Source organism: Hypomesus nipponensis, chromosome 3, assembly GCF_054491055.1.
Source record: "Hypomesus nipponensis isolate SF chromosome 3, ASM5449105v1, whole genome shotgun sequence".
Taxonomy (NCBI): domain Eukaryota; kingdom Metazoa; phylum Chordata; class Actinopteri; order Osmeriformes; family Osmeridae; genus Hypomesus; species Hypomesus nipponensis.
Genome location: NC_140363.1, coordinates 11,891,046 through 11,917,666, shown reverse-complemented (window position 1 = coordinate 11,917,666; position 26,621 = coordinate 11,891,046). Strand labels below are relative to the sequence as shown.

General features: G+C 48.9%; 1 protein-coding gene across 4 annotated transcripts in view; it reads left to right on the top strand.

Moving 5' to 3' along the window:
- tiam2a (TIAM Rac1 associated GEF 2a) overlaps window positions 1–26,621 on the top strand; it is a 64,689-nt gene that overhangs the window by 20,124 nt on the left and 17,944 nt on the right. For 2 of the 4 annotated variants that reach the window (XM_084676238.1, XM_084676229.1), the window contains exons 2-15: window positions 2,528–2,626; window positions 3,514–4,701; window positions 7,854–8,349; window positions 8,941–9,113; window positions 10,392–10,616; window positions 13,218–13,403; window positions 13,681–13,827; window positions 17,011–17,064; window positions 20,505–20,672; window positions 21,227–21,331; window positions 21,442–21,520; window positions 21,767–21,856; window positions 22,080–22,307; window positions 24,262–24,365. In XM_084676238.1, the coding sequence (XP_084532364.1) occupies window positions 3,520–4,701; window positions 7,854–8,349; window positions 8,941–9,113; window positions 10,392–10,616; window positions 13,218–13,403; window positions 13,681–13,827; window positions 17,011–17,064; window positions 20,505–20,672; window positions 21,227–21,331; window positions 21,442–21,520; window positions 21,767–21,856; window positions 22,080–22,307; window positions 24,262–24,365 (3,237 nt within the window). In that variant the 5' untranslated portion in view covers window positions 2,528–2,626; window positions 3,514–3,519. Of the gene's footprint in view, window positions 1–2,188; window positions 2,323–2,527; window positions 2,627–3,513; window positions 4,702–7,853; window positions 8,350–8,940; window positions 9,114–10,391; window positions 10,617–13,217; window positions 13,404–13,680; window positions 13,828–17,010; window positions 17,065–20,504; window positions 20,673–21,226; window positions 21,332–21,441; window positions 21,521–21,766; window positions 21,857–22,079; window positions 22,308–24,261; window positions 24,366–26,621 lie in introns of those variants that run through there. The other 2 variants (XM_084676246.1, XM_084676254.1) reach the window with 2 other exon arrangements.

The following is a 26,621-nucleotide window of genomic DNA, read 5'->3' as shown; positions in this document are numbered from 1 at the left end:
CTACCTCCAAGGACATGGGGCCTATAAATAGTAGTGTGGATATCGGCAAACACCTTGTGAAGTCTGTTACGTTGGATGTGTGTCTGAAGTATGTGTGTATACCGGTTCTTGTGCACACACATCGTGTGAGGGTTTGTGTGGCCGGTCTGGATTTCATGTCTCAAGGACACACACGTGTTCCCACAAGGGAAAAATGTGGCGACCAACACTGCCACACCACTCCAACGTACAACTATGCTGTGTTTGCGCTTCATTCCCTTGTGAAGTGTGTCCTCGCATCTCTCTGAATCAGCCCAAGGCTTCAGCCTTCAGCATGGAGGCTCTGCCCGAGTCAACAGGACACGGATGGGAGAGTAGTCTGGGCGTGGGCAGAAGACTGCCAGGCCAGAGGGTGTGTGGGGTGTGCAGGGTGAGCCTGGCGGGGGAGGGGGTGACGGGGGGTCCCGGACACCCCCCCCCCCCTCCCCGAACAGATGGCTCCTGGCAGGGACTATTAAGGAAAACACAGAGATGGGGGCTGGAGTTCATGGGGGCCAGTTCGGGGGGGGTAGGGGGAGTGGACTTGGTCTCTTTTACAAACTGGCGGCTCAATACTCTAGTCCAGCCCACAGCAGCAGGCAGACGTCCACAACAAGTGTGTGTGCATGCGCTCGCTCACACCCGTCTGAATCTTCCTTTCAAAAGACTTCCTTTGCCTGAATAGGACAACTTTGTAAGACTTGTCAGTAGAACTGACACTGAAAGAAAGCAGACACTGTGACATCAAGGTCTCTTGAGTCTGACACACTCAGCAGCTGGGGCTGTCTAACTTTGCCCCTGAACAGCATTGTTTGGGTTCTCCCTATTGACTACTTGCAGCTCTTTTCATTCTGTGCCAGGCTTTAGGGCTAACCTGTGCGTATGCCAGTCTCATAATCATGCCTAGTCAACGGAAATGTTTAGAGCTTGCCTCTCTACAGCTCTGATGGACGAATGTTTAATTTAGTCGTGAGAAATGGATGTCCAATTTCCCCGAAGCTGTCCAATGGCTGAGCAGGGCTACCCAGGTTCTTGCAGCTCAGAAAAAAAGAAATGGTCAAGTGCAGTTTAGCAGTCACCCATGACCGGTGCTGGCTCTCCTCCATAGGACACGTGGTCTCTGGTCTTAAGTTGGCAACCATGGGAAAACTTGTATCAGAGCCCCAGAAAAGCTGCTTTGAGAGTCCGAGAGCCTTGGTGTGCTGTTGGCAAGGTCAAGCTTCACATGGGCAAAGGCGTGCCTGTTTGGTTACTGAAGTGTCTGTTTGTCTAATACTCCTTCCCTTTCTGTCTCCCTCATTTCATGTGGTCTTACACGCCTCTCTTATTCTGTATTTCTTTCTTTCTCTCTTTCTTTCTGTCTCACTCTCTCTCTCTCAGGACCGAATTTAGAAGTGCAATTATTCATTCCAAATAATGACAATACTTTGACTTTGTTATTATGTTATTAGTATTAATCCTTTTACAATTTGAGATTTTCACCATTATCTCTTACCTTGGTTCGGAATTGAGAAATTCCACCAAAACTAATTTTCCCATACTCTTATCCTGCTCAACTTTGTCCAGTCAGAGGTCATTTTAGGAGAGAGAAACTGTGGTAATGCCTCAGATTAGCTAATCCCCCAAATTTGCTTCCAGACTGTTGCCCTTTTATATTATAGCCTCACACCCATGTGCAAACAAGTACATACATTTGTGCACTCACACACACACATCCTGTCATATTGTGCTTGCTGCTTAGCTAGCTGCTTTGTGAAGGTTCTTCTTACTGTCCATGTGTGTAGACTTGTTGTGTACAGAAGGCCATGCTGTGTCTCATCTCCCAGCCTGAGGGAAAACCTCTCCAACCATTTCTGTTTTTGGAATCCACCCCTAGATAAACTTGGCAGTGGGAAAGCAAAAAAAAAAAAAAAAAAAAAACTAAAACAGGCTGGAATTTGAGTGTTTAAAAATAAACAGGGAGACAAACTGTAGCCGCCTTTCAGAAACTTTCCCAACCGATCGAGGAAGACGTCAGAGTTCTTGCGGAGTTGGAAAAATGCGAGTAATGTTTGGTCTGGACTGGAGGGGGCAAACTAAGAAGGGTTTGAATTGGAAAGGGAGGAGTGTGTTTCTACAGTAGTCAGGCAGCGTGGCACTGGACTGTAGTCAGCAGACCTGGTTTGACACGTAACATGGTGACTATTGAGAACAACGCTGGCTTGACAAGTGCTGAGGAACATTCTGGAGTCTGGAGTACGACAGTTTTTGGTGCTTTCCAACTTGTAAACAGAGATTTTCATGGCTTCACTGTACAATTGTTAGGTATTTTTCCTTGAATTGTCACCTTTTGAATAAATAAATAAACACACTGTCCTCTCCTCAGAGCCTGTGGATTAGGATTCAGCGTCTAATTAGCACACCTGTTATCAAGCGTGGAGCCGGTCACTGTCTGCTCCCATGCTGAGCGGCAGTGGTGTCGTCACGAGAGCCTGGCCGCTAACGCTCGCTGTGTTCCCTTCTCTCCCAGATGAGTGTGACCGCGAGGGAAGGAGTCTGCTTCGAGAGAAGAGGAGAGCAGCACCATGTCTGCTGGAGTAATGGGTTTTGACAAAGCACTCTAGAAGAGGTAAGTCAGAGCCTTGCTCAGAACCTTGTTGTTTTATGTGGCTGTAGAGGCTCTGATGAGGTGATTAGAGTCAAGCCACTTAGCAGGGTAATGCAGCCCAGAGCTTTAGAGTGGGTTCGAGTCATCGTTGCATTGCTTACTGCTCTAGAATGATGTAATTGGTCTTATATAGCAATCAGGTTGCAACTACATAACATGGTGTTTGTCTGAGTTGACACGTCCACACGTCTTCGAAACCAAACAGCGTTTTTCGCATCTTGCAACAAACATCAGAGGTCTTCTCGCCTCTCCATCGCAGATCCAGGAACTTCAGGAATCTCTCTGGAAGTCGTTTCACACCGTCTCAGTCACACATAGGAGCCGTAACAGCTTGAGGCTCGTTGGTCACACTCTGTTTTCATCAGAGGAGGAGTCAAATGAGAACAGGACGACTATGTAATTATGAGACGTTGTTTAGCCTTGCGTTTTTTGGCAATTTGATGCCCTTTTTTTTCCCGATGTTGAGCTGTTGGAAGTCATTAAGGCAACTGTAGTCTAGAGTAGTAGGTATAGTGTGTCAGTAAGAGTAGTGAGTTAATGGCTTTTTGTGAATGTGTGCAGCTGTGACTTGTGGGGGGTCTTTAACAGGAGAGCTGTATGCTGCTTTTGATGTTTAAACTCTGTATGAGATACATTCTCTAACTACCAACTGTAATCTGCCAACTGTAATCTTGCAGGAAATATAACGTCAATGCTTAAACAGAGTTTTTAACATGGAAAGTGCAATATATGTCATCTTTATAAGAAAGAGAGAGAGGGTGCTGGTAATACTGTATGGAGCAGGGTGGAGCATAGCATGATGTAGCCTTGTCTGTGGTTCTAATGCTGTTTCACTCCGTGCCCTCCAGATCGCGATGGGAAACTCAGAGAGCCAGTACAGCATTCAGGGTGCCAAGGGCCCCAGCTGCATCCTCCCAGGGAAACAAAAGCCATACTCACTTAAGTTCCGCTCAGCCAAAGAGGACGTGCTGTGCCCACATACGTGGTGGAAAGGTGGCCCGGGGGGCTCCGGCTACAAGACGAGGGCTGTGGGCCGTGGTTGCCTCTCCCCTCACAAGAGCAGTCAGCCATATGTCTCCCGCCATTACGATTACGTCACTAAGGGGGCGAAGGGCAGCCCCAACGGAAACTGCTGGCACGGATCTCCTGAGCGCTGTCCGCCGGAAGGACGCTCGCATTCGCACACTGAGAATGAGTACTGTTACGAGGGCAGCCCATACGAGGATGGGCCGTACGGGGGGGAGTTGAACGGTAACGGCCTAAATGTCAGCGGGGACGCTCCCAGTTCTCTGGAGGAGCAGAGCAGTCCCAGGGTAGTGATCAAGAAGGACGGCAGCCTGAGGGTGGAGTTCACCAACACCTCCCCTGGAGCCCTTCTTCTGGACGAGGCCTCTGGGCCTGTCCAGCTCCTCAAGTTCTCCCCCAACCTGGAGGCCACCTCCAGCCCCCGGCTGCCTGGCTCCAGCACCAGGAGACCTGAAGCCCACCATGGAGCTCCTCCTGCCACCTCCTCCACGTCCACCGCCAGGACCAGCAAGGGCAGCTCTCTTAGCTCTGATGGCTCCTGGTATGACTCCCCCTGGGGGCCCAGTGCGGAGCTCTGCGACCAGGACCCCCCCTGCTCCTCCAGCAGGACCCTCTGCAACGACTCGGCCCTCCAACTCGACTGCCCCATGTCCATCTCCGAGCTCTACAGGGACCCCAAAATGGCTGCCACCTTCCCCACAGCAAAGGACCTATCTGGCCAGTACCAGGACCCACCTCAGGTGCAGCGGCAACACCGGGCCTCCTTTGCCTCGGTTCTGGACGCGCCCATGGAGGAGGAGTGTCCAGAGGCCAGGCAGTACTCATCTTACACCCTGCCCTGCCGCAAAGCCAGGGCCCAGAACCAGGAGCAGGATCCAGAGCAGGAGCAGGACCGGGCCAGCCGGGAGACCAGTACCCTGAAGAAGGACTCCATCAGGAGCCGCATGAGACGACTCAGCGACTGGACAGGAAGTCTCAGCAGGAAGAAGAGGAAGTCCCAGGTCAGCCTGGTAAGTGACACAGCTGCTGGTTCTGTAAACGTTTCACCTGTCAGGTTCCATTCCATCCCGAAGACGCTGCAAAGCGGTACATGTGACTGCGGGTTAGGGTTAGAGATCTATAGACATGCAACTTCCACTGTCCGTCACACACTCTTGATTACAATATTCATCGTTCTCATCAATTGATTTCTCAAATACAGAGAAATAGAAAAATCGTTTTATCATCAACATTTAATTATTGACTAGTGGTCTGTGTGTTTGGGAACTAGTTTTGTGAGTAGCGTTGTAGCTTGCATGCTTATTTTTAGACCCAGTTCTAGACCAAGCACCACCACCCCTACCCCAGCATGTTATGGAAGAACTAGCAGTGTCCTCACAAGTTCTTGGCTAGCCAGGCTGTTACCGGGCCACATGCCACAGTGGAGGAAGTCACGTCACCGGCAATGGAACAGCTTCCCGGTCGTTAGCACCATGGCACCAGCTGTCTGAGGACACAGCGCAGCAGGGTGGCATCAGCACCAAAATGTCATTTTGGGACGCAGGCGGGGCAAGGTGCTTTGTGAAAGCTCATAGTGATGCGAGGTGTTTGGTACGACAGATCGGTAGATAAGAAACCCAAGGATGAAGAGCCAAGGGATGATTTACAGATCTCACGATGACTTCTTCTGGGTGGGTAAATTGAAATGGTTTTGTCATGTGTTTTTAACAGTACTGTAATGGTGATTGAGAGATCCCAGGGAGTATTGTATTCCATTGATGATTAGGACGGGATTTCAGTATCCATCTTTTGGTCAATCCTGTAGCTGTTTTTGGGATATAGCGTAGCATTGTGATCAATGCAGCAGGAGTGATCCTGTATCACTCATCCTACTTGAGTTGTTTGTTAGGACTCTGTTATTCAACAAGATGTTGCTGAGTGGTTCAAACGGGGCGCTTTGCTGACATTTGAGAAACGTCGAGCGTGGTGGATCCCTCCCAAGGCATGTAGAAGAGGAGGAAGTAGGTCGCAGGAAGGTGTTGTCTTGCAGTATCGCATTAGGACAGAACTGGACTGCACTGGGCCAGTCAGTCAGATGACACCAGGATGCTGTCTCTCTACACAGGGTTGAGAATAGCCACGAGTCGTTGCCCTCACCATATCACAAGTAAGGTATTATTGAACAATCTGTCAGAACAGCCTCTGTGCATGCACGTTACTGGATTTGACATGGCAGCCTAGAATGAAGACATACTCTATTGTATTTTCAGCTAAAAAGTGAATTCCCCCAAATGAGCGTCATTACATGTTCTCAAATTAACTTAAACTGAGACGACTTTGAAGCTTGAAATCAAACTATATGCTTTGATTTAATTGCCTTATGAAATGTGTAAATGCTTTTCACATAATGCCAGGGAAATTGATGAAAGCCTTTGAAAAGCCCTGGTTTGAGTGAAAGTAAGTCCCAGATGAAGATTTAAGAACCCCCTGCCTCCTTCCCTCTGGACAGGATGTGGTCATGGTGGTTTGTATGGTTTGGTGATGCCTCTATCCAACCTGTCTTCAGTTGTGTAATCAAGATGTACGGATAGATATTTGTCTATTCTGGTTTGACCACCCTTTAGTGATCAGGCAAAAACATTGAGACAAAACACCAGGACTTGTTGTACACACAGCTTGTGTGACCCCCCCTAGGGAAACTTGCTTCTCACACAACCCTCCCTTCATGTGAGTGGTGTCCTCTCCAGCCTCCTGGCACTGTGTATAGCTGCGGTAATCTTAGGGCATGTGCTGGTGATTAACTCATTTAAGGAAGAGCTTGAGGCCCACAGCTTTCTGGTAGGTTTCAGTGAGACAGCTCCCTGCTGTACCTCTCTAGGTGGGGCAGGGGCGGCATGTTTACATTGATGTTTAGAAGTCATTCAATTCCGTTTAAGTTTTGGGTTTGACTTTGAACAGTAGCTGAGGTTACTCCCCTGTCTTTTCTCTACCTTTTGTCCAGCGCCAGAAACTGTACCAAATGTATGCCTCAGACAACCATAGGTCTCACTGCAGAATAACAGCGAGCTTAGCTCTATTTTTAGGGATAAATGCTCTCTTTCAGCTAACAGCCCCAAACTGTGAATTCCTCTCAGGCCTATATTTGTAGTGTGACTTTCTAACTACTTTAATCGGGGGCGACTCAGGGTCGTTTATAAGGCACCCGCTGACACATTCAGTGGGTTTCTCTGTTCGGAAGTTGGCCCATACGGACCCCCAAAACTATGCAGGTTTAGGGGCCCGCTCCACCCCCACGTCTACCCTTGTCTGGGGCGCTCTCCTCTGGGTTTCAAGTCAGGCTCTTATCACCCCTACTGGGGCTAATCTGACCACCGTTGCCCCTGGAGTAGTATATCAAACAGGCAAACCGTGCTGCCGCCTTTCAGCAGCCAGGCTCAGCCTGGGAGGGGATCCAGCTCTGGTTCCCCTCTCCTGGGCTCCGGGGCTCAGTAGTGGGTTTAGGGTCACAGTGTGACCTGCAAGCCAGACCCCAAAACACCCCCCTAATGAGAAGCAGCTGCAGCAGCCTGAGGAAGAATGGAACAGTGAAAGTGTAAAGAGAGAGAGAGGACAGAGTCTGAGGCTCGGGCAGCCTGGAGGGTGGAGCGTATGGTATTGGGGGAACACAGAGTAGGTGGAGGAAGGTAGAAAGGTGAAAGGTAGATGTCAGTGATGGAGAAGTGAGAGTGGTTTAGACTGACACTGAGCAAGGCTGGTGGAGGCTGACTGAGGGGGTTGCAGAAGAAGGGCTCTGGATTGTGTGCGTGTTTCAAGTGCTCTTCAGCTTTTTGCCAGGGGAGAATCAATCCTGCAATCTATTGAAGTGCTGGACAGCTTTCATTAGCAATGAAAGTGTGCAATTCCATGACGTTTTGTACTGGGATCAGGACACGCCACAAATGAAAGTTCCTGTGGCCCAGGTACCAGAGCGAGGGATTTGCCTTCTGAGTAAAAGGGAAACTTTTAGGTTGTCTGTCATCCCTTTACCTCATACTCTCCCAAAATATCTCTCCTCAAACTTTGTTTGCCTCTTAATATTATTATTATAATTTTTTAAGTAAACATTCCCCTCACTTCCCAAATGAGCACACTTCATTGTCCCTGTCCTCATTCCCTTTACTCTGTCTCCTCTCCCTCTCTCCAGGACCCCAGGTATAAGGATCCGAGTGAGACCTTCGACAGTGGGGTGGACGGCCTCACGGCTGACACCAGCTCCCCCTCGCAGGTCTCCAGCCTGCTGTGGCTCCCAGGGAACCCCGTAGGAGGGGCCTCCCGGGCCCAGTCTGCAGGGGCACTCCACCAGCCAGGCAGCGACTCCCTCCGCCAGAACATCTACCAGAATTTCATGAGGGAACTTGAGATCGGTACCGGTACCAACCAGGGGAGCGGGGGGAGTGGGGGCGGAGCCGGCAGAGGGGCCGAGAGACGAGATCCCTCCACGGGCACGGAGGAGGGGGAGAGCAGCAGCGAGTCGGCGGAGGGATCCTTGGAGCAGCTGGACATGCTGTTTGAGAAGGAGCAGGGCGTGGTGAGGAGGGCGGGGTGGCTTTACTTCAAGCCCCTCCTCACCCTGCACAAGGACAGGAAGCTGGAGCAGGTCAACCGCCGCAAGTGGAAGCAGTACTGGGTCACGCTGAAAGGTGAGCCTGGGCAGGTCGAGAAGTTGGAGGCGCTCTGACATATTCTTTTTTTTACGTGGGCAATATGGAAGCTGTCATTCACCATTTCACTGGCATTGAGATCCCAAGAGCACTCACATCACACATGCCAACCCTGGCAGCAAGTGAACTCCACTGACATTTATTTTTAGGATTCTGACGCAGAAGACAGAGAATAGTCGATGTGGATTCAACTTGAGAGAACAGTGGCCTAGTATTTTAGAGTTCCTCACCCTGCCATCGCATGGTTCTCCTGAAGACGGGCACCATGTCCTTGGCAGAGCACACCTCCTCTACTTAGCCTCAGCCTGTAGCCTCAGCACATTACATTTGCTATTGACTTCACCTGATCCTCCGCTACCCCTAAAAGCTTACAAGGAATTATGTCGTAGCATTTAGCGGCTAAATAGATAATCTTCAGCCAGTGTGTGTGTGGGTTTCCTTCCGCCTACTCATCCACAAAGTATGTAAGGTACTTAGAACAAACGAGGGAGACAAGGACAATATGGACCCATATACAAATACCTTGAATGTTTGCATTTGTTCAACCACCCTCCTCCGCCCCTCCTCCAGGATGTACCCTCCTCTTCTATGAAACCTACGGGAGGGGCTCTCCAGAGCAGGAGCTGTCTCCCCGCTACGCTCTGCTGGCCGAAGACAGCATCGTCCAGGCCGTCCCCGAGCACCCCAAGAAGGAGAACGTCTTCTGCCTCAGCAACACCTACGGTGACGTCTACCTCTTCCAGGTGAGGAACCCTGGACCCATACCAAACAAACACACCAACACAACACGCACCAGTGCCCTCCCCCATGCAGTGCCCAAACACAACAGACAGAAACGCCCAACGGTGCTCAGCTGTTTGAGAGGTCCCAGCATCAGTGATGACTCCCTAGTGAGTCAGCGATGAGTTCCTCCCTCCCAGTGCATGCTGGGCTTGTCTGTTCCGACTCCACACATATGGCTCTTTTGGCTGCCACGCAAAGACCCGTGTCCCATCCAACGCACAAATAAGAACCAGAAACCACTGTGGAATGTTGGTGCGCGTGTGTGTCGAGGCAGGCTCGTTTGATGGTCCCCTTCCTGCTTGGGCAACCAAGCGCTGTTTTGACATGACCTTCGTCGTGTAGTGTGCTACGAGAGTAGACAGGCTGTGTCTAATGGTAGTAAATGGGTACATTTATACAGGCCTCGTCTCTTGAGTGGTTTTGTAATGCCGTGCAGTGTTGCATAGTTGTGCTCACTTACGTACACAGATGCAAACTGTGTGTTTATTGTGTCTATCCGCATGTCCAATCCAAAGGAGAACATTGATATTAAGAGAATACAGTTTGACTCTCTAGCTTGAGTGTCGGAACAAACAATACCAAATTTACTGACCTCATGTCCACCGTTGAATGCTAAAAGTCACATTTCTGTGCCATGTTTACAAGCTTCCCCTTGCAATTGAAGAAGAAGAACAAGAGGTACCCGTTGTGGTGTTCAGGGTCAGCCTTCATGAAATGCTGAGGTGGAGTTGACATCAGTGCAGTTAGGAAACCATTCACTCTGTAAAGTGAAACAGCGCAGAGCTATGAGTTTTCCCATGAGTCACTCGCCCCTCTCATCTCACCACATTCACAGCATGGAAACACAACTGAGAACATGACCAGTTACTAGCTGGTACTCAGAATGACTTAAGCTTATTTCCCATTTGTAAAAAGGACAGGTACATTGGAATTATTTGGTCTTGCTCCTCTTAATGGTGCAAATGAGCTAAACCTATCATAAATAATCTAAACCAACAATAAATACTTGATGGGGATAATGGTAATGAAGATGATGATTTTTATGGTGTTGAGGAACAACCCAAAATTCCAATCTTTCAAGTATTACAGTGAAAATGGTAAATCGTATTACGGCAACTTGTTTTACAATTGGTCTAATACTGTACATCAGCATCCTACTAGTGAAAATGTCTAACCTCCTTCTCCTGCCCTCCCCCACCACCCTCCCCACCCCCACACACACGCACCCTTACCCCCAGGCCAGTAACCAGACAGACCTGGAAAACTGGGTGACGGCCCTCCACTCGGCCAGCGCCTCGCTGTTCGCCAAGCGCCAAGGTAAGGAGGACACGCCGCGCCTGCTGAGGAGCCAGATCCGCGGGCTGCTGCAGAAGATCGACATGGACGGCAAGATGAAGAAGATGGCTGAGCTGCAGCTCACCGTGGTCCACGACCCCAAGAACCGCAAGGCCATCGAGAACCAGGTGAGCGGGAGGGAGAGGTGCTGGGGAGGGGGGGGGGGTTGAGGAGGGGCAGCTTGAAGTGTTGGAAGGGGAGGTGAAGGAAGTGGTGAATTCAAGGAGGATCCTGGGGTTTACGATGATGCGGGTGGTTATGTTTGGAACAACATTTCAATTCAGAGATTTTAGTTTCTCTTCTGCATCAGGGTAGTAATTTAAACTCACAACCACTGTGTGTTATTTCGTTTGAGAAAAAATGCAATGAAAAAAAACAACAACTTGTGATTTATTTTGAGAAGCGGGAGAATTGGCCTAAATCTAATGGTCCCAAAGCACGCACTCAAAGGACTAGCTTTCTCCCATAGCATTAGATTAGGAATCCAGATGTTTACGGTAATGGGCTCTCAACAAGCATTATGGTCTCTGAGCCGGAGGGGAGAGCCAGACCCAAACAGCCAGCTAAAACTAGCCCACCGTACCTAGCTAACAGCTAATATACAATGGATAAAAGCCCTCCCCTCTCCAGTCCCATCTGGGCAAGAGTAGATAAAATAGGATTTATAGAGTGGGGTGATTAAGGAGGTGAATTTGGCTGCCTCAGAGTACTTCCTAATCTAAGCATATGACTCCATTTGGACATGTTGAGGTTTTAGCAGCAGTGTTTGGTCTGATGGTAGTTGGGGGGTTTATGAAAGCAAATCAGTCATGTGTTATTATTATAACTAGAAGTTAAGTAACATGGCTGGTCAACTTTTCTCTGGGAAAAAGATTACACACCCATGAGAATAACTTTGCGGATGGTTCAACCATGTCTGTCCATCCAGTCCTGTCTATCTCAACTGGTCTGTTTCCTCTTAGTTAGGGCACTACCTCAGGACAGATGGACATGGTCTGGAGCCAATGATAAAGGGTCAGAGGGGAAAAGGCGGGATTAGAACGAGACAAGAGCCCTAGGGCTGATAATGAATTGCAGGGCGAGGGGGGTGATAAGAGAGTAGAGGGAAGGGGTGTGCTGGTTACTGCAAGAGGGCACTTTGATGTGTCTAACCCCCCCACCCTCAATCTTCCCCTTTCCAGAAATCAGTGCCAGGCCATCAGCTTTTTTTCAGTCCTCCTCACCTCTACCCAACCTAAGTACTGACCGTATTGCATTTACGACTGAAGGATCTGCCATTAAAGAAAGAGGGGGCAGATGTGGGAGAGGAAACTAACAGGAGATGAGGATCTTCAATGAGTTTGGCCCATTCCTGCCTATTTGAATGAGGCTTCAATAGGAGTAGAATACTCCCAGGCCAGCTGGGTCCTAATGCCCCCACCAGTGACTCTGTCTGTCTCAGAGGTTTGCAGACCTTCTCCTCAGAAGGCTCATGCATCATTCCACTTCGAGCCATTTTCCACCTATCTCTGTAGGCGAGAGTATAAGCATATTCATAGAAAACAACAAGTGATATGCTGAAGTAGACTGACATATTCCAAATAGGATATTTACCGCCTGTGTGACTTCTGACATGTGGGCCCGTGAAGGAGAGAGACAGCTCGTTATCTGACTGAAATGAATCTTGCGACGGTTTCCACTCGCTGCGGAGGATGTGTCCTCCCTGTATCCAGCAATCACACCTTGATCCACCTCTCATTCTTTCCACTGGGAATGAAGAGGAGTTTACCTAACTGACATTTTAATTCCTCTTCATTTAAACGCCTCCTCGGTGCCGTAGTCCACACTATTATATTGGCCTCGGAATAGCAATGGCAAGACCTTCTCTCAGGGGATTTGCTGGCACATAAGGTCCAGTGTAAGAAGAGTTATCTGACCTGATTTTATGGTGTTGTGTGGAGCTGGAGTTCTGTGAAGTGATGCAAGCCAAATCAAGCACACTTTCAGAATTTTCCGAGATGCTGGTATAGTGTTTCTGGAAATGTTTTCTTGTTGACTGTGACCGGCTGCAAAGCCATCATGTTACTGGCTTGAGCTGTTAGTGCTGACAACTTCATCTCATCAGCTCATCCTGAACTTGCAGCTTTATGCTAGCTCCCTGTATGACTGCTGTGACCTTTTGTTTAGCCTGTGGAATGCAATAGGTTCACACCAACTCTCCTCCCTCATAGCCCTCCTGGGCTTGAGGAATTCCACCAATGTGAATGAGTCTTATTAGAAGAAGACTCCATAGTGTGTTGTATTGTAAATGAACTGTGGGCAGACTAAAGCTATTAAAGTCAATTGTATGCTGTGGGCCGTTTAACTTCACTGTTTCCTCATTAAAGTGAACCCCCTCTTGCTCACAGAATAAGCACCTTCTCATACCATATAATGTAACGTGTAACGTGTGTTTAGAACGGACAGGGGGATTTAGAGTAGCCTGTTGATCATCATCCTGCTCCCATGACTTTTATTACATAGAATAACAGAGACATGGGGATTTAACGCTTATACACACACACACATACACACACCACCAGCCCTTGCCATCAACCCTGGTACCCCACTGCCTTCCACTTCCAACATATAGACCCCCACTCCTACACCAACATCTGCAAGCAATCGTATTTTGATGGAATGCACTCGTGTGACCCTAAACCCCCTCTCCTCTCTATAACCCCCTCCACCCCTCTCTCTCCCCGTATCAGATTCAACAGTGGGAGCAGAACCTGGAGAAGTTCAATATGGACCTGTTCAGGATGCGCTGTTACCTGGCCAGCCTGCAGGGTGGCGAGCTACCTAACCCTAAAGGCCTGTTGTCTGCAGCCAGCCGGCCCTCCAAAGCAGCCCTGGGGCGCCTGGGGATCTTCTCTGTCTCCTCCTTCCACGCACTGGTGAGACATACACCTGGCTCTGGACCAATCAGGATTCTCTGTAGAACTTGTGTGTAGATTATTGTAGGAATCCACTTTTGGAGTTATCGGAATTTGTGGAATGTTTGGAATATGTGGATAAAGGAATCTAGAAATTCTAGTAGATTCACTGGTGGTTCTTTGCCACTCTAATGGATTAGTGGACGAGATGAAACATGAGCCAAAGCATACCAGTTGAGCTTGACTGGGAAGCGGTAATGCTGCCGAGTTGTGACTCGTCGGCGTGTCTGCTGTCCAGATCTGTTCCAGGGACGAGGCCACGCTGAGGAGACGCTCCGTGTCCCTCAGCCAGCGCTCACGAAGCAAGAGGGGCCTCTTCTCCTCCCTGAAGGGCCTGGACAACCTCACCAGGAGAGGACGCGACAAGAGGCCCTCAGTATCCCAGGTACCACACACACACACACACACACACACACACAAAAAACACACACACACGTTTTGTTTCAAGCGAGGGCTACCTACCCAACCTGTCCAAGCCCATGTTTCAAAACATTAATTGCAATTGTGTTTATTACAAGTGTGTAAGCTCATCAGCTCTTCTGAGTTTTAAGTGCATATTGCCCTTACTGTGTAAATACTGGGAAACATTCCAAACCCAGGTCCAGATGAGGGGGGGGGATTTGAAATCCTCACAGGTTAGTAATTACACACACACAGACTCATTAGTTACTGATGTTCTAATCCACCCGTTCTTGCCTGAAGGTTTGGCCCGGAAAAGTACAGGGCTGTAGGTGGTCTAATTTAAGATGCATCTCAATACTGTAAAAAATCATTTTCTCCCTTCCTTAATCCTATTATAGAAATCAATTTTTAAGAATGGCAGTTCAGCAGATGTGAGATTGATATGGTCTTGATCTATAATTTTTTCCTGACTACTGCAACAAATCTTGATGTTGGACCATGTCCTTGACCGTCCTTGGTGCTCCAAAGATCAGATCCTATTCTGACTTGAATGGAGATGAAAGGGGGTCTTTGCTGTCCCACTCACTACATCCTTACACACAGTGCGTGGGTGGGTGTGGCTGTGGCTGTCCAGCAGGCCAGCCTAATGAGGCCCAGTTCCATTTCACAGTGCAGAAGGCCGGGTTGGCGACGGGCGAGGACAGAAATGTAGCATGAATTATTAAACGCCATATGTGGTAAATTGCAGCCTTCTGTCCTCAGCCTTGCAGCGCCAGACAGATGGTTTGTGTAAGGACGCTAAATATTAAACAGCCCCACATTCCCCCTCCCTGCAGGATCTCCCTCTGGAATTTTTAGGTCTCGAGCCGTTTTGGTACTTTTTTGCAACATTTATGTTGAAAATGTTTGTAATGGCATTTGAATTGGGTACAAATCAATATGTTTTCAGAATCACCTGGTAAAGATCCAATCTGACCCAGTGTAGAGGATACTGCCCCCTGTCTTTAGGGAGGACCCCAGCTCCTCCTTGTGTGACATCACCGGCTCTCTGGCTGTTCTATCCACTGGACTCACAACATGTTTACTAGAGAGGAATCTGAATGCCTTTTCTGTACTGGACCACCTTACTTTTGCTTCTAACTTAAATCAAACTAGTGCAGTGCCCATTGGTGGCTTTCCATATCCATTATTCCATTGATTAGTGCAGCTCAACATGGCGGTGAATCCATTTATTTAAATCTGTTTCTTGCAAACCGCTCTTCCAAACAACTTCACACTCAACGCTGCATTTTCTTGGGTACTAATCAAGACGCGTGGTGTAAGGATGTATCTGTCAGCCGGCAGGCCGGAAAGAGTCACGACAATTATAAAAAAGGGTTGACTCTGGTTTTATTAGCTCGACGTCTGATCATGTCACCAATCCACAACAGAGTGGCGAGCATGAGAGAAACATCTCTCTTCAGAGAGCTTAAATACAGTTGCTGGACATGTTCAAACATAGAATGCACAGAATTGCTTCCTTAACGGGTCTTCAGTGGTCAGTACACTGATACACTAGAACGTTCAGCAGGTGAAGTGGTCGTTAATTACATTCAAGTCCCAGTTTGTACATGTTTTGCCTTACTGTCCTAACTGTCTGGGCTGTGTGCTGTATTCTGCTCAGTGGAGGCCTTGCTGCAGGACCTCTTGACCTTACAGATACTTAGGCTGTACATGTACACAGAAAATCTGCCTTAAATGTGGAGAATATGAACTTCTTACAATGCCCAGTTCTCTGGAATCAGAACAAAGACGCACACACACTCCCACGGCCCTTATAGACATCGACTTTTTCTTCTCTTTCACTTTGCCCTTGTCACTTTGTGTCTTTCTAGTGCCTTCGCTGTGTCTTTCTAGTGCCTTCGCTGTTAATCTTGAACCTTTTTCTTTTGGCCTCCCCTCGCCGTCTCTTTTTCTCTACATGTCTCTTCCACTTCATCTCTTGTATCTGTCCTTCCTCTCCTCCCATTTATCCTACCTAGAGCGTCAACATCCTCCACAAAGTCCTCCCACAGAGAAACTAGTGACTGAGTCATCTGTGTTGACGAAGCCCAAATCGGATTTACTCCGGCAATTCCCAAACCACAACTTCTCCCAAATGCCCCCCCCACCCCGCCAGCCAGACACCCTCACACACTCCCTGTCACATAGGATGCCCTGTTGGGAGCTGTCGACTGTTTGGGCTGACTGAAGTAGGCCAGATAGGCGCCCAGGGATTTGTGGAAGAAGCAGTTTAGGAGTTCCAAAGCGAGTGGGATTTTTTAGCAGGCAGGGTCGTTTAGCTGCTTGACTGCGAAAGTGTGTCGACAGGATGTCAAAGGGGGACTGTGTTTGTGTGTGTGCGCGCGTGTTTCAGTTTTTTTTTTTATGGGTTACCTTGCTTCTTTGCCTTTTGAGCATACTTTCTGTAGCTTTAATGCAGACAAGAAAACACTGTTCTTCATTTCTATGGTCATTTCTGACTGAGACTGTGAAAGGTCTCTAACTCTTGCAGACTCTTTCAGTTAGAGTCGGAATCCTCACACAACCAACGTGGGTCTGCACTGTGTCAGCAGAGTTGACCTGCAGAGTCACCCTTACCACCCAGCTTAGCCTCGCGTCAGACTCCGGCCACAACACGCCTTACATCACATGGGCATTGGGGGAGGGGGGGAGGGGAGATCAAGAAAGGAGAGATTAAGAGGTTGAAGGGAAAGGGGGGATGAGGCAGAGATGTTGAGAGTTCTTCTTCCTTTCTTCCTTGGGCTTGGCTGTCTTCTCTTTCATCTCCTTTTTTTTTTCTTTCTTTCTCCGTTCCCTGTCTTCTGCCACACAAGAGCATAAGCTTAGTGTCTCAATGCACACACACACGCACACACATGCACACACGTGTACACACACACACACACACTGCTTATTACAACGTCTGAAGCCTCAAAGGCTAAAGCCTGCACCAAAATAGTATCAAAGCTCAAGACTGACTGCACACTTTTAATTAGATCTATAATATCAATGTGTGTGGACAGTATATATATAATATACAGAATAATATAATATACATTGTACAGTTTAATTTATGAAGGACTATGGCTGGATTGACTAAACCATCTGTTGTAACGCCACTCTCTCTCTCTTTCTCTTTCTGTAGATCTTTGAGAATGACGGTGAACAGCCCTACTGTCTGCCTCCCAGTGGTTCTGAGGTGTGTGCATACTGACATGTTGATGTTTTGGAAGTGGTTTTCATCACCTGTAATGCATCCTGGTGGGTCGGAATATAGTCAATTTCATGACCAAGTTTAGCGCCAGCGTGCATGCCAGAACACTGTGACAACTCCCAGGTACTGGGGTCAAGGGTCAGGAGGCGAAGCAGGGTGGAGGTCATGTCTGCTGCTTGTCTTGTGTGTGTCAGCCTCAGGATCAAACATTGTGAGATTGTGGATGTGTGTGTGTAGGCTGTGTGTGTGCACACTCCCGATCAAAGCACCGTTTCCTCGAGTGTGTCTGCAGGTGTGTCTAGTCCTCAAGCACACTGCAGAAGAGCCACCGTGTCCAGCCAGCAGCCGTTTGGAGCAGAGGGGCCTCAGGGGGGCCTCAGGGGGGCCTCAGGGGGGCTGAGGCTGCTGGCTGTCACCCTGTCATGCCGTCTGAGAGTTGAACGAGTGAACGCTCCTCACACTGGTTTTACATGGATCAGAACAGCCCTAGTTTCACTGGCAGGATATACGGTGGCACCAGCACCAATACGTGTGATGAGTAGTGTCTGCCATCGAGTTGACTTCTCCGACTGCGCCTCTTTCTCCACCTTTCTCAACCCAGAGAACCATTCGGCCTGCAAGTGTCAGGATCTGCGCAGCCAGTAAGGTTTTAGGGCAGGGACCCCCTGCCAGTGGGAACACAATGGTACAGTCACAGATGGGACAGGATGCCTGTCTTCTAATACTGAAGCGTCCCTCTTCCAACAGCGACAATGATTCGTATTGATGTGGGTAGAGAGCACTGGGGTGTTGTGAATGTAGCCTATGTTTGAAATTGCGACACCCAGAGTCATAATAGGAAGTGGTTTAGCCGGGCACAATGATGGCCTTTCAGACTGGATGCTTTCATGTTTTTTTTTTTTGAAGCGTCTCTCTTCCTGTGTCTGACTTTTTCGGAAACAACTTCCTAGAAGCAGTTTGTTGGTCGGGTGTTGGGGTCCAGGGTTGTGGAGAATGCAGCAAAGCTGTATTGATTTTGGCACCATATGCAGTTATTCTGCTTACCCCCCTCTGTCTGTCTGTCTGTCGGTCTCTCTACCTCTCCCCTCACCCTCCTTCCTCATCCTTCACTTGTATCTGGACATGTACTGGCTCTGTCTTTGTTCCATCACCAACAGGCTTCAAAGCTCCTGGAATGTTTCTATTTATCAATCTTCTAAGATCTAATCCAATGGAGAATGTGTGTGTGTGTGTGTGTGTGCGCTTCTTGTCTCTGTGACGCCTCAATGCAGGCTTCTCCTCACAACTGTCTCACCGTGCTGGTGATGAGCTGACAGTGTCGACAAACAGGAAAGAATGTGTACTCTGTCAGCCCCCAGTCAGCAGCAAACCCATGGGGAGACGACACACACACACACACACACACACACACACCCTTACCCTACACTGTACTCTAAACTGTACTCTAAACTGTGCTCCACGGTCTTGTACTACTAATCCCCAGGCTCTCAACAAACCATAAAAAGTCTCCTTTCAGAGTTGTAAACCCCAGTCTCTTTCTCTGTCACCACCTCTGCATCAATGCCATGCTCAGTTGCCCATGACAAACTTCACTCGCACTTCCACTTCGGGGCCAGAACGAGGTGTCGGTGGCAACAGAAGCTCCACTTCTGGGGAGGTGTGGGCTTGCCAGCACAAGGACTTATGGGTCATGTAGTTTGTTTGATGCTCTGATGAAGTCTAGAGTTATGTTCCTTTAACATCTTCCTGCCTGTTTTTATTCACTAGGTCAGGTGGTTCTATTTTCTTCTCTGGTGTGGTATTTGTGTTGACCTGTTGCTAAGCGGATCCCAGCGTTGAGAGGGTGTTTCTGGGCAGTGGTCAGCTCTTATACCAGATGTTTGGGCCTCTATACATGGAAGTCTTACAATGTACCAGGGTAGAGTGGAGGTTGGCAGTTTAAAATGATTTCCGGGCTTACAGAGTAAGTGAAAACTGAAGGATAGTTTGGTACTCACTCACTCACTCACTCACTCTCTCACACACACACACACACACACACACACAGTGTGAGGCTTGGCAGCACCAGTGGAAAGTTGACCCGCCCGTTACAACCCTGTGGCCGTGAATGAGTGCACAGTTACTCAGCTACCGGCCTTTTAGGAGCTGTGGACCTGTCACCAGTGACAACAGAATCACAGCTTTCCAGTCACCCCACGGCCTTCCAGACAGACAGTGTTGCTGCTGACGCACCGTTTGTCACCGCAACCGTTTTTTTCCCCACCCCCCTCCCTCCAAACACGACCTCATTAACCTGAAAGAGCAGACAAACGTTAGCATTGAAGCAGCTCTTTGTTGCTTGTGTCCCCAAAGGTCAGGGCCCACGTTGGCAGGAACATTGGGAGCTTTTATTTTGGCTGCAGTCGGCCAGGTTACGCTACCCAAATGGACGTGTTGTTGGAAAACCAGCTGAATGTTTGTCTGTACGCCCATGTTGTTTCTGGCCATGTTGGTCAGAATGCCACTTTGTTATGTTTTAACACCCGGCTCTGTGTGTGTGTGTGTGTGTGTGTGTGTGTGTGTGTGTGTGTGTTTTAACCAACCAACATTATAGCATCATTGGCCAAATCAAAGAGACCATAGTCTACCCCACTGAGACATGGGTCTCAGGAGAAAAAGGTCTCCCAAAGCTTTCCATCATGAAACATGGTGATGCATCAACAGTAGCCATGCTGTCTCTAGGAAACACACTCACAAACACAGCCCTTTCTAGTCTCCCTTTGCAGTTGAACACTACTCACTTTCAAACTTAGTTCAGTGATACCTCATGTCTCATATCTGTTCTTGAATCCATCCAGCTACAACTACTGGCCTTCTTACAGAAATGCTGAATCATGTGAGGTTTGAGATGATTTGACTCTGCGCTGTGTTTCCTCTAGATGTGGAGCCTCTACACCGCTCCGTGGTCCCCACCACAACCCAGAATGCAACAGTGGCACTTTTCCCTTCAGAGACACTGAGGCGAAACCAAAACCCCAAAATGTCCGCCTTCATGGGCCAGTGGCAGGCCTTTATACCAGCATTAATCCTAACCCCACTGTTTCACTGTTAGTTCCACTATGAACTAATTGCCTTCAAATGGCTCCCTGGACAGCCCTCTCAGCCTGAATCATAAAGTCACCCAAAGGGGCCCACCCTGAGCTCAGTAGAACAGTGTAGATCTCAGTCTAGACCCTCTCTAGTCCTTACAATACCCCTGCACTCAATCCCCCCGTGTACACACCATCATTATGATGGCTATTATCTGGAACGGCTCGCGTCTTATGATGTCAAATGAATTTCTAAATGGCTAATTGCATGAGATCTTTGCTCTGCAGCTTGAGCCACTGCCAGTTAATACATTTGGTCTAGTGTGGTCATATTGATTTGTTTGCTTTCCCTCCCAGAGACTCGATGGCCTGGCCAACATCTACTCCATGTCGCCCCCCGAGGGCGGACCGTGGGACTGCAGTGGGGAAGCAAACACCAGCATCTACATGCCAGACAGCCTGACAGTCCAAGTGGCCATCAGACCAGATTACCTGGTAGTTGATGTCCTCTCCATAGCCTGCAAGGTAAGGAGGACTATGGGATAACCTTTGAGTTGAATAACAGCTTTCTTGATATAACCAGCTCACTTGCACACTCACAAGGTCTAGCTCAGTGATAAATGAACACGTTACCTCTATATGTCTCTTAAGATCTTTGCTGGATGAACACATTTATACGTTACCCATCTGGGGCCTGTGTTGTACAGCGCGTGACGAGAGGCGTCCATATTGAAATGCTGTCTGCACGACGTGATCGGCCCACGCTTTGCTGGTGTCCTGTGACCAGCTCATGGCTTATTCATGTTACTGCGGCCATTGTTGGCGCTTCTGTGCTATTTGAAGCCATTCTTTGTACAGACTGTGACTACGCCACGTCATTGTGTCTCAGCCTCCCTCCACCCTGATGTGGTTCCCACAGGCAGCTCCAGCCTGTTCACCATACCTCACAACAAACCAGCACAACACCCCCCGGCATTAGAGCCACCAACACACTTGGTGTGTGTCTCCAAGCTTTCGAACATGCGGGGCCCAGCCCAGGTTGTGGTATCAGGTGGACTGATGGTGTTTCTGTGCCGCAGGTGAAGCAGCTGGACCCCAGCCTGCACTGTCTGAGGCTGCACAGGTGTGTGGGCCAGACTGTGGAGGTGCACACGCCAGGGCCCCACCAACTCATCCTGGACCAGGTGAGGGAAAGCACACACAGGGACATACATGTACACATACACGTATAGACATGCACATACACACACATTGACACGTTGAGAATGCTGACCAAGCATTTCCCCCGCTGCAGTTGTATGATGAGTTGGAGGTGGTTCCTCTGAATATAATCACCCTGCACATGACCAAGCCTGCCTGCACTGGAGACTTTGGTGAGTGCACACAAGCAGCTGTGTGTGTGTGTGTGTGTGTCCGTCTGTCTTTACTGGTTCCGTCCATCCCCCCGTGTCTTTCTGTGTGCCTGTGTCTGACCCATGTTTCTGTGTGCCTGTGTCTGACCCATGTTTCTGTGTGCCTGTGTCTGACCCATGTTTCTGTGTGCCTGTGTCTGACCCATGTTTCTGTGTGCCTGTGTCTGACCCATGTTTCTGTGTGCCTGTGTGTGGATGTGTTGTCAGGTTTTGCAGTCACAGGGCACATAGACAGTCAAAGGAACAGCAAGATCTTTGTCAGTGAAGTGCTCCCAGATGGACTGGCCTTTAGTCAAGGTAATACCCTTGGTTACTGTCTGAGAGAAAATGCGTGTCAGCGAGTGAGATTGTGTGTGTGTGTGTGTGGCAGAGAGGGAGAGTTTGTGTGCGTGAGAGAATGAGTGTGTGTATGTGAGAGTGAGCGAGAGAGTGTGTTTGTGTGTGTGTGTTTGACTCTATTCCCTGAACGCTTGCCAGATGACCTTCTCTTACCTGCGTGTGTCGTGCCCCCACCTCACAGGACTGTGTCCGGGGGATGAAATCCTGGTTCTGAACGGTCAGGCTGTGTCCAGTCTTGACCTGGCTCTGATCCAGAACCTGTTTGCCGAGCAGACCCTCCAGCTGATCCTCAGACGGGACGGCCCCCTGGCCTCGCCCCTCAGCTCGGACCCCCCAACACCCCTGGCCACCCAGTCCCACCTGCTGCAGGACCTCCTGGATACACACCACAGAGCCAAGTCCACCACAGGTTAAACGGCTTTCATGGAGACACACACACACACACACACAGTTTGCCAAGAAGTAGTGTTTTTCTGGAAGTTTGTGAGGGTGTCACATTTTCACAGAAACTTACAAATGACTGTGGTCTGTGTGAGTTGTGCTTGTGATGTGTGTGCGCACAAGACTGCCACCTTCCTCAGTTCATATCAATAACAGTGTCTGTGAATAGTGTTCTGGTAAGCTGTGGCTTTGTCTCAGGCCAAATGTGTTGACTCAGGCCATAGCTCTGGGTCTGTGCTCAAACACATTGTATAGTAAGTGTGAGGATAAAGGTAAAATATGAACATATTCAATCTCTTAGATGTGATGTTATCTCTTGACATGCTGGGAAAAGTCTGAGTTTTGGTATGACAGCTTCACATCCACCCGTAAGCCAACACCTCACACTTCCTCCTAGCGAGAGGATTATTGTCGAGTCAGAATTATACTACTTCCTTTAAACTGCCGTAAAAGCTCTTTCGTTTCTGGCTGTTTGATCAACATGCAGTAGGCAGAAGCTGATCTCCAGGGGTGATGTATTTTTTGGAGATGTTTTGGAGATCATTTGAGTGTCTAGTTTCCAGTGTATCGGTTCATTGCAGTCTAGATGCAGATGAAGGCAATGTTTTGTGAAGCTCTGGGTCAGGACGATTAAGAACCAAAGACGGCTGGGTTTGTTTAAAGAACTACAGACGGCTGGGTTTGTTTAAAGAACTACAGACGGCTGGGTTTGTTTAAAGAACTACAGACGGCTGGGTTTGTTTAAAGAACTACAGACGGCTGGGTTTGTTTAAAGAACTACAGACGGCGGGGTTTGTTTAAAGAACTACAGACGGCTGGGTTTGTTTAAAGAACTACAGACGGAAAACATGGGTCAGACACAGACAGAAACATGGGTCAGACACAGGCACACTGTTTAAGTGTAAAATATAGGCATTTATAAAGTGCACAATAATATATTTATAAAATGTAAAAAATAAATAAAAAGGACAATATTTTAAGGATTCAAACAACATGCAGAAGTACATTTGAGGGTGAGTGTCAAATGTAAAATAGTTGGCAGTTATGAGGTTCCTCACAGCATTACGCATTGTTGTGGTGTGCTGTGAGGAAATGTTCTGTGCTACATTCATGAGTAATGGACAGTGTGAGAAAGACAAAACAAGAATGATGTGCACCTTTGCACACACATTGTTTGAGTGAACTTCAGAGCTCACGACTGCAGTTTCCTCCTCTGCCTCTGGAGGGCATGTAAACCCAGTCAGGCTGAAGAGGAAAGTGAGAGGCATCCACACACTCGGGTCTGTACCCACAATACTGCTACCCTGTAGCCTGTTATTGTTTATTTCAACATCCAAGTGGCCGGTCAATAGCACTTTAGGAGCCCCACACACATTTAGCTACATCACATTAACTAGCCTAAAGCCAGTGTTTTCCTGCATGTTGTTTATCTCACCAGCTACTGTTAGGGACCAGGGAACACTAAGTCTAAAGGTATGTGGTGAACCACATACACAGGTACACACACAGAGTGTAATCAGGAGTGTGTGGTGTTTTCAAGCACGGTTCTGTCTGTTCTTTTCTGAAGATAAAATTCTCAGAAAAAGCACCCAGACCGTGAGCCGAGTGCAGGCTGTGTTTGGATCAGGAGATGGACGCAGCAGCAGGAAACATGGCTGCCACAGAGAGGTTGGAGTGTGTGTGGCACAGCTGGACATCCTTGTCGCACTACAGGAACACACTAGGGATTTGAATGCTTGCTGTTCCTGCACACAGGCACATTTCCTTTCTCCAGAAAGCCTACAATGTCCGATTACAAAGTGATGCAGAAGTCGGCTTCAAATGTCATTCAGTAAACGTGGCTAATGGCTCAAGGCTTGTGTCCAGAAACCGTTAATGTTGATTTCTGTGCTAACTGCAAACTGGTCCATGTGTCTCCTCAGATGTGTCTGTGGTGCCCGGCGGAGCAGGAGACTCATTAGGCCTGGAGAATGGTCTACAGCACAGCCGCCAGCAGAACCTTCACAGGCCCGTCCAGCACAGCAAGGTAGGAGGCTCTCCTACACCACACAGCCGGGAGGGAGGGAGGGAGAGCACTTCTCAATGCAAGTGTGTATGTGTGAGTGTGCTGGTACTTGTGTGTGTGTGTGTGTTTGGCGGCCGTCTTCATGGACAGCAGCTGCATCTCGAGCCGAGAACAGCTCGGCTGGCACCAGTGTTTAACGTCTCTTTGTTATTGCTTCACCCTGTTAAAGAGACAGCTCATTACTGTCAGCCAGTCTAGAGGGGGAGAGGGGGAGAGGGGACATGGCTCACGCCCACCCTGTCACTGTCCTCCCTCCCCTAACTGTCACTGAGCATCACACGCGTGTACCACACACAAGGAGACGCCCGACACTTTTTGCACGCGTACTTTCTGCCGCGCGCACACACATGCCCTTCTTCACACTGTAACACATACGGGCGGCCGTACACACACACACACCCATGCAGTTCCTCACTCTGTCACACGCATGTGTGTGTGTGTGTGTGTGGGTGTGTGTGTGTGTGTGTGTGCGCGCACACACTCCAACCTCAGGAAGTGGGCCAGGGTTCTCTGTAGAGAGATGGAGATGAAGCTCCGTGGTCTACCCAGTTAACAGCCTCTCCAGGAGTCGGCCATGTCTTCCTGCAGTCTGCCCTGACAGAACAGAGACGCCGCTCTCTGGAGGTCATACAATTACACCGGAGGGTCGTCAGGAAGTTGCTTTTAAAGGATTCAAGGTCGCAGTCAGAAGTGAGCTGGGTACACTTTGGTGCGAGGAACCAGGAGTTGTCGTAATCGCAGGGAAACCTCCTTGGCCAGCACACCTCTTCTCTTGTCGCCTCGTCCGAACTGTGAAAGTGCTGCGGCGGACTGTGAGTATATGCCAGCGCTTGGCCGCCTCTCCTCAGAGAGACGCCCCGGCTCAGGAGGCACGGGGGCCTGTGTCTGGCCTCCATTGAATCCTCAGCCGCCACTTCTGGCTTTGTGATATGTAAATGATAACTTATGGAAGTCATTAAAGTGTGTTTGTGTGTCCCGTCGGAAAACCGGCCTCGGCATTATGGTAATAAAGCTGATTCAGACGACAGGAAAGTGTCTATGCAAGGGCTTATTATTGAGATGCGTTAATGAATGTGGTCATCCATAAAAGGCAGATTTTAATGATGTCGACTTCATCTGTGTAAATGGTGCAGGGGTGAGAAGAGAGAGGGGGATGGAGTGAGAAAGCGAGCATAAAAATAAGTGGGACAGCCTATTGATATGAAACTCTAGGCATTGACAGCATTGTGGTGGGAGATCTGCATTGCACCCGTATGACTTGGTGCGTCACATGCATCCCTGTCTTAACTTCATGTGACACAACCCTATTTAGACTATCCAGTTAGTCTGTGGTCCTATATTACCACCCCTGTGGGGGTAAACATTAGAACAGGTATAGTCAGTACGAGAATGTTGACGTTTACATTACATGTATTCATTTAGCAGACGCTTTTATCCAAAGCGTCTTCCAAGAGAGAGCTTTACAAAAGTGCATAGGTCACTGATCATAACAGCGAGATAGCCCCAAAACATTGCGGGTAGCCAAAACATGAAGCATACATTGTGAAAAACCAAATAAGTGCCAAAGGGAAGAGCCACAAGAGCATGCCGTTAAACAAGTTACAATTAAACAACATGAACCTCGAAATGTGCAAGAGTGTACCTGTAGAAAAGCAAGCAACAATAATATATTTTACTTGAAGTGGTAGGAAATGAGAACTTGCTGCCCAGTCATGGGATGACGAGCTGCTCTGATCTCCTTGGTGGGTTGTGTTTACAGGCTGTCTCTGTAGTAGCTGCTCTGAAGTCAGCTGGGAGGTGTGTCAGGGATGGACAGGCTCCAGTGTTTGCCCAGCGACTTGAAGGAGCCCGGTTGTGCTGGGATCTGCACTGCAGTACACTGCTGCCTCACTCCGCTCTGCTCCTCTCGGCTCTGCTTTGCGCTGCTTCTTTCTGCTCAGGGCAGGGTGTTTGACTCTGCCATGTTCCAGCCTAGTGGGACTGCTGCCTAGGTGTGTGTGTGTGAGAGATGGAGGGGAAGGGGAGGAGGGGTTGGGAGAGGATTGGTGGGAGATGAGGGTGGGTGTCTGCGTGCACATGAGAGGACCAGACAATGTCTGGGCCCTTGTGTGGCTCTGCAGCACAGACAGCAGGCACACTAAACCCAGTCCAAGCAGACACGCTGGGAAACTGTCACCGGAAGAGCAACGGCTGCCGGCACGAACGTCAGAATTACAT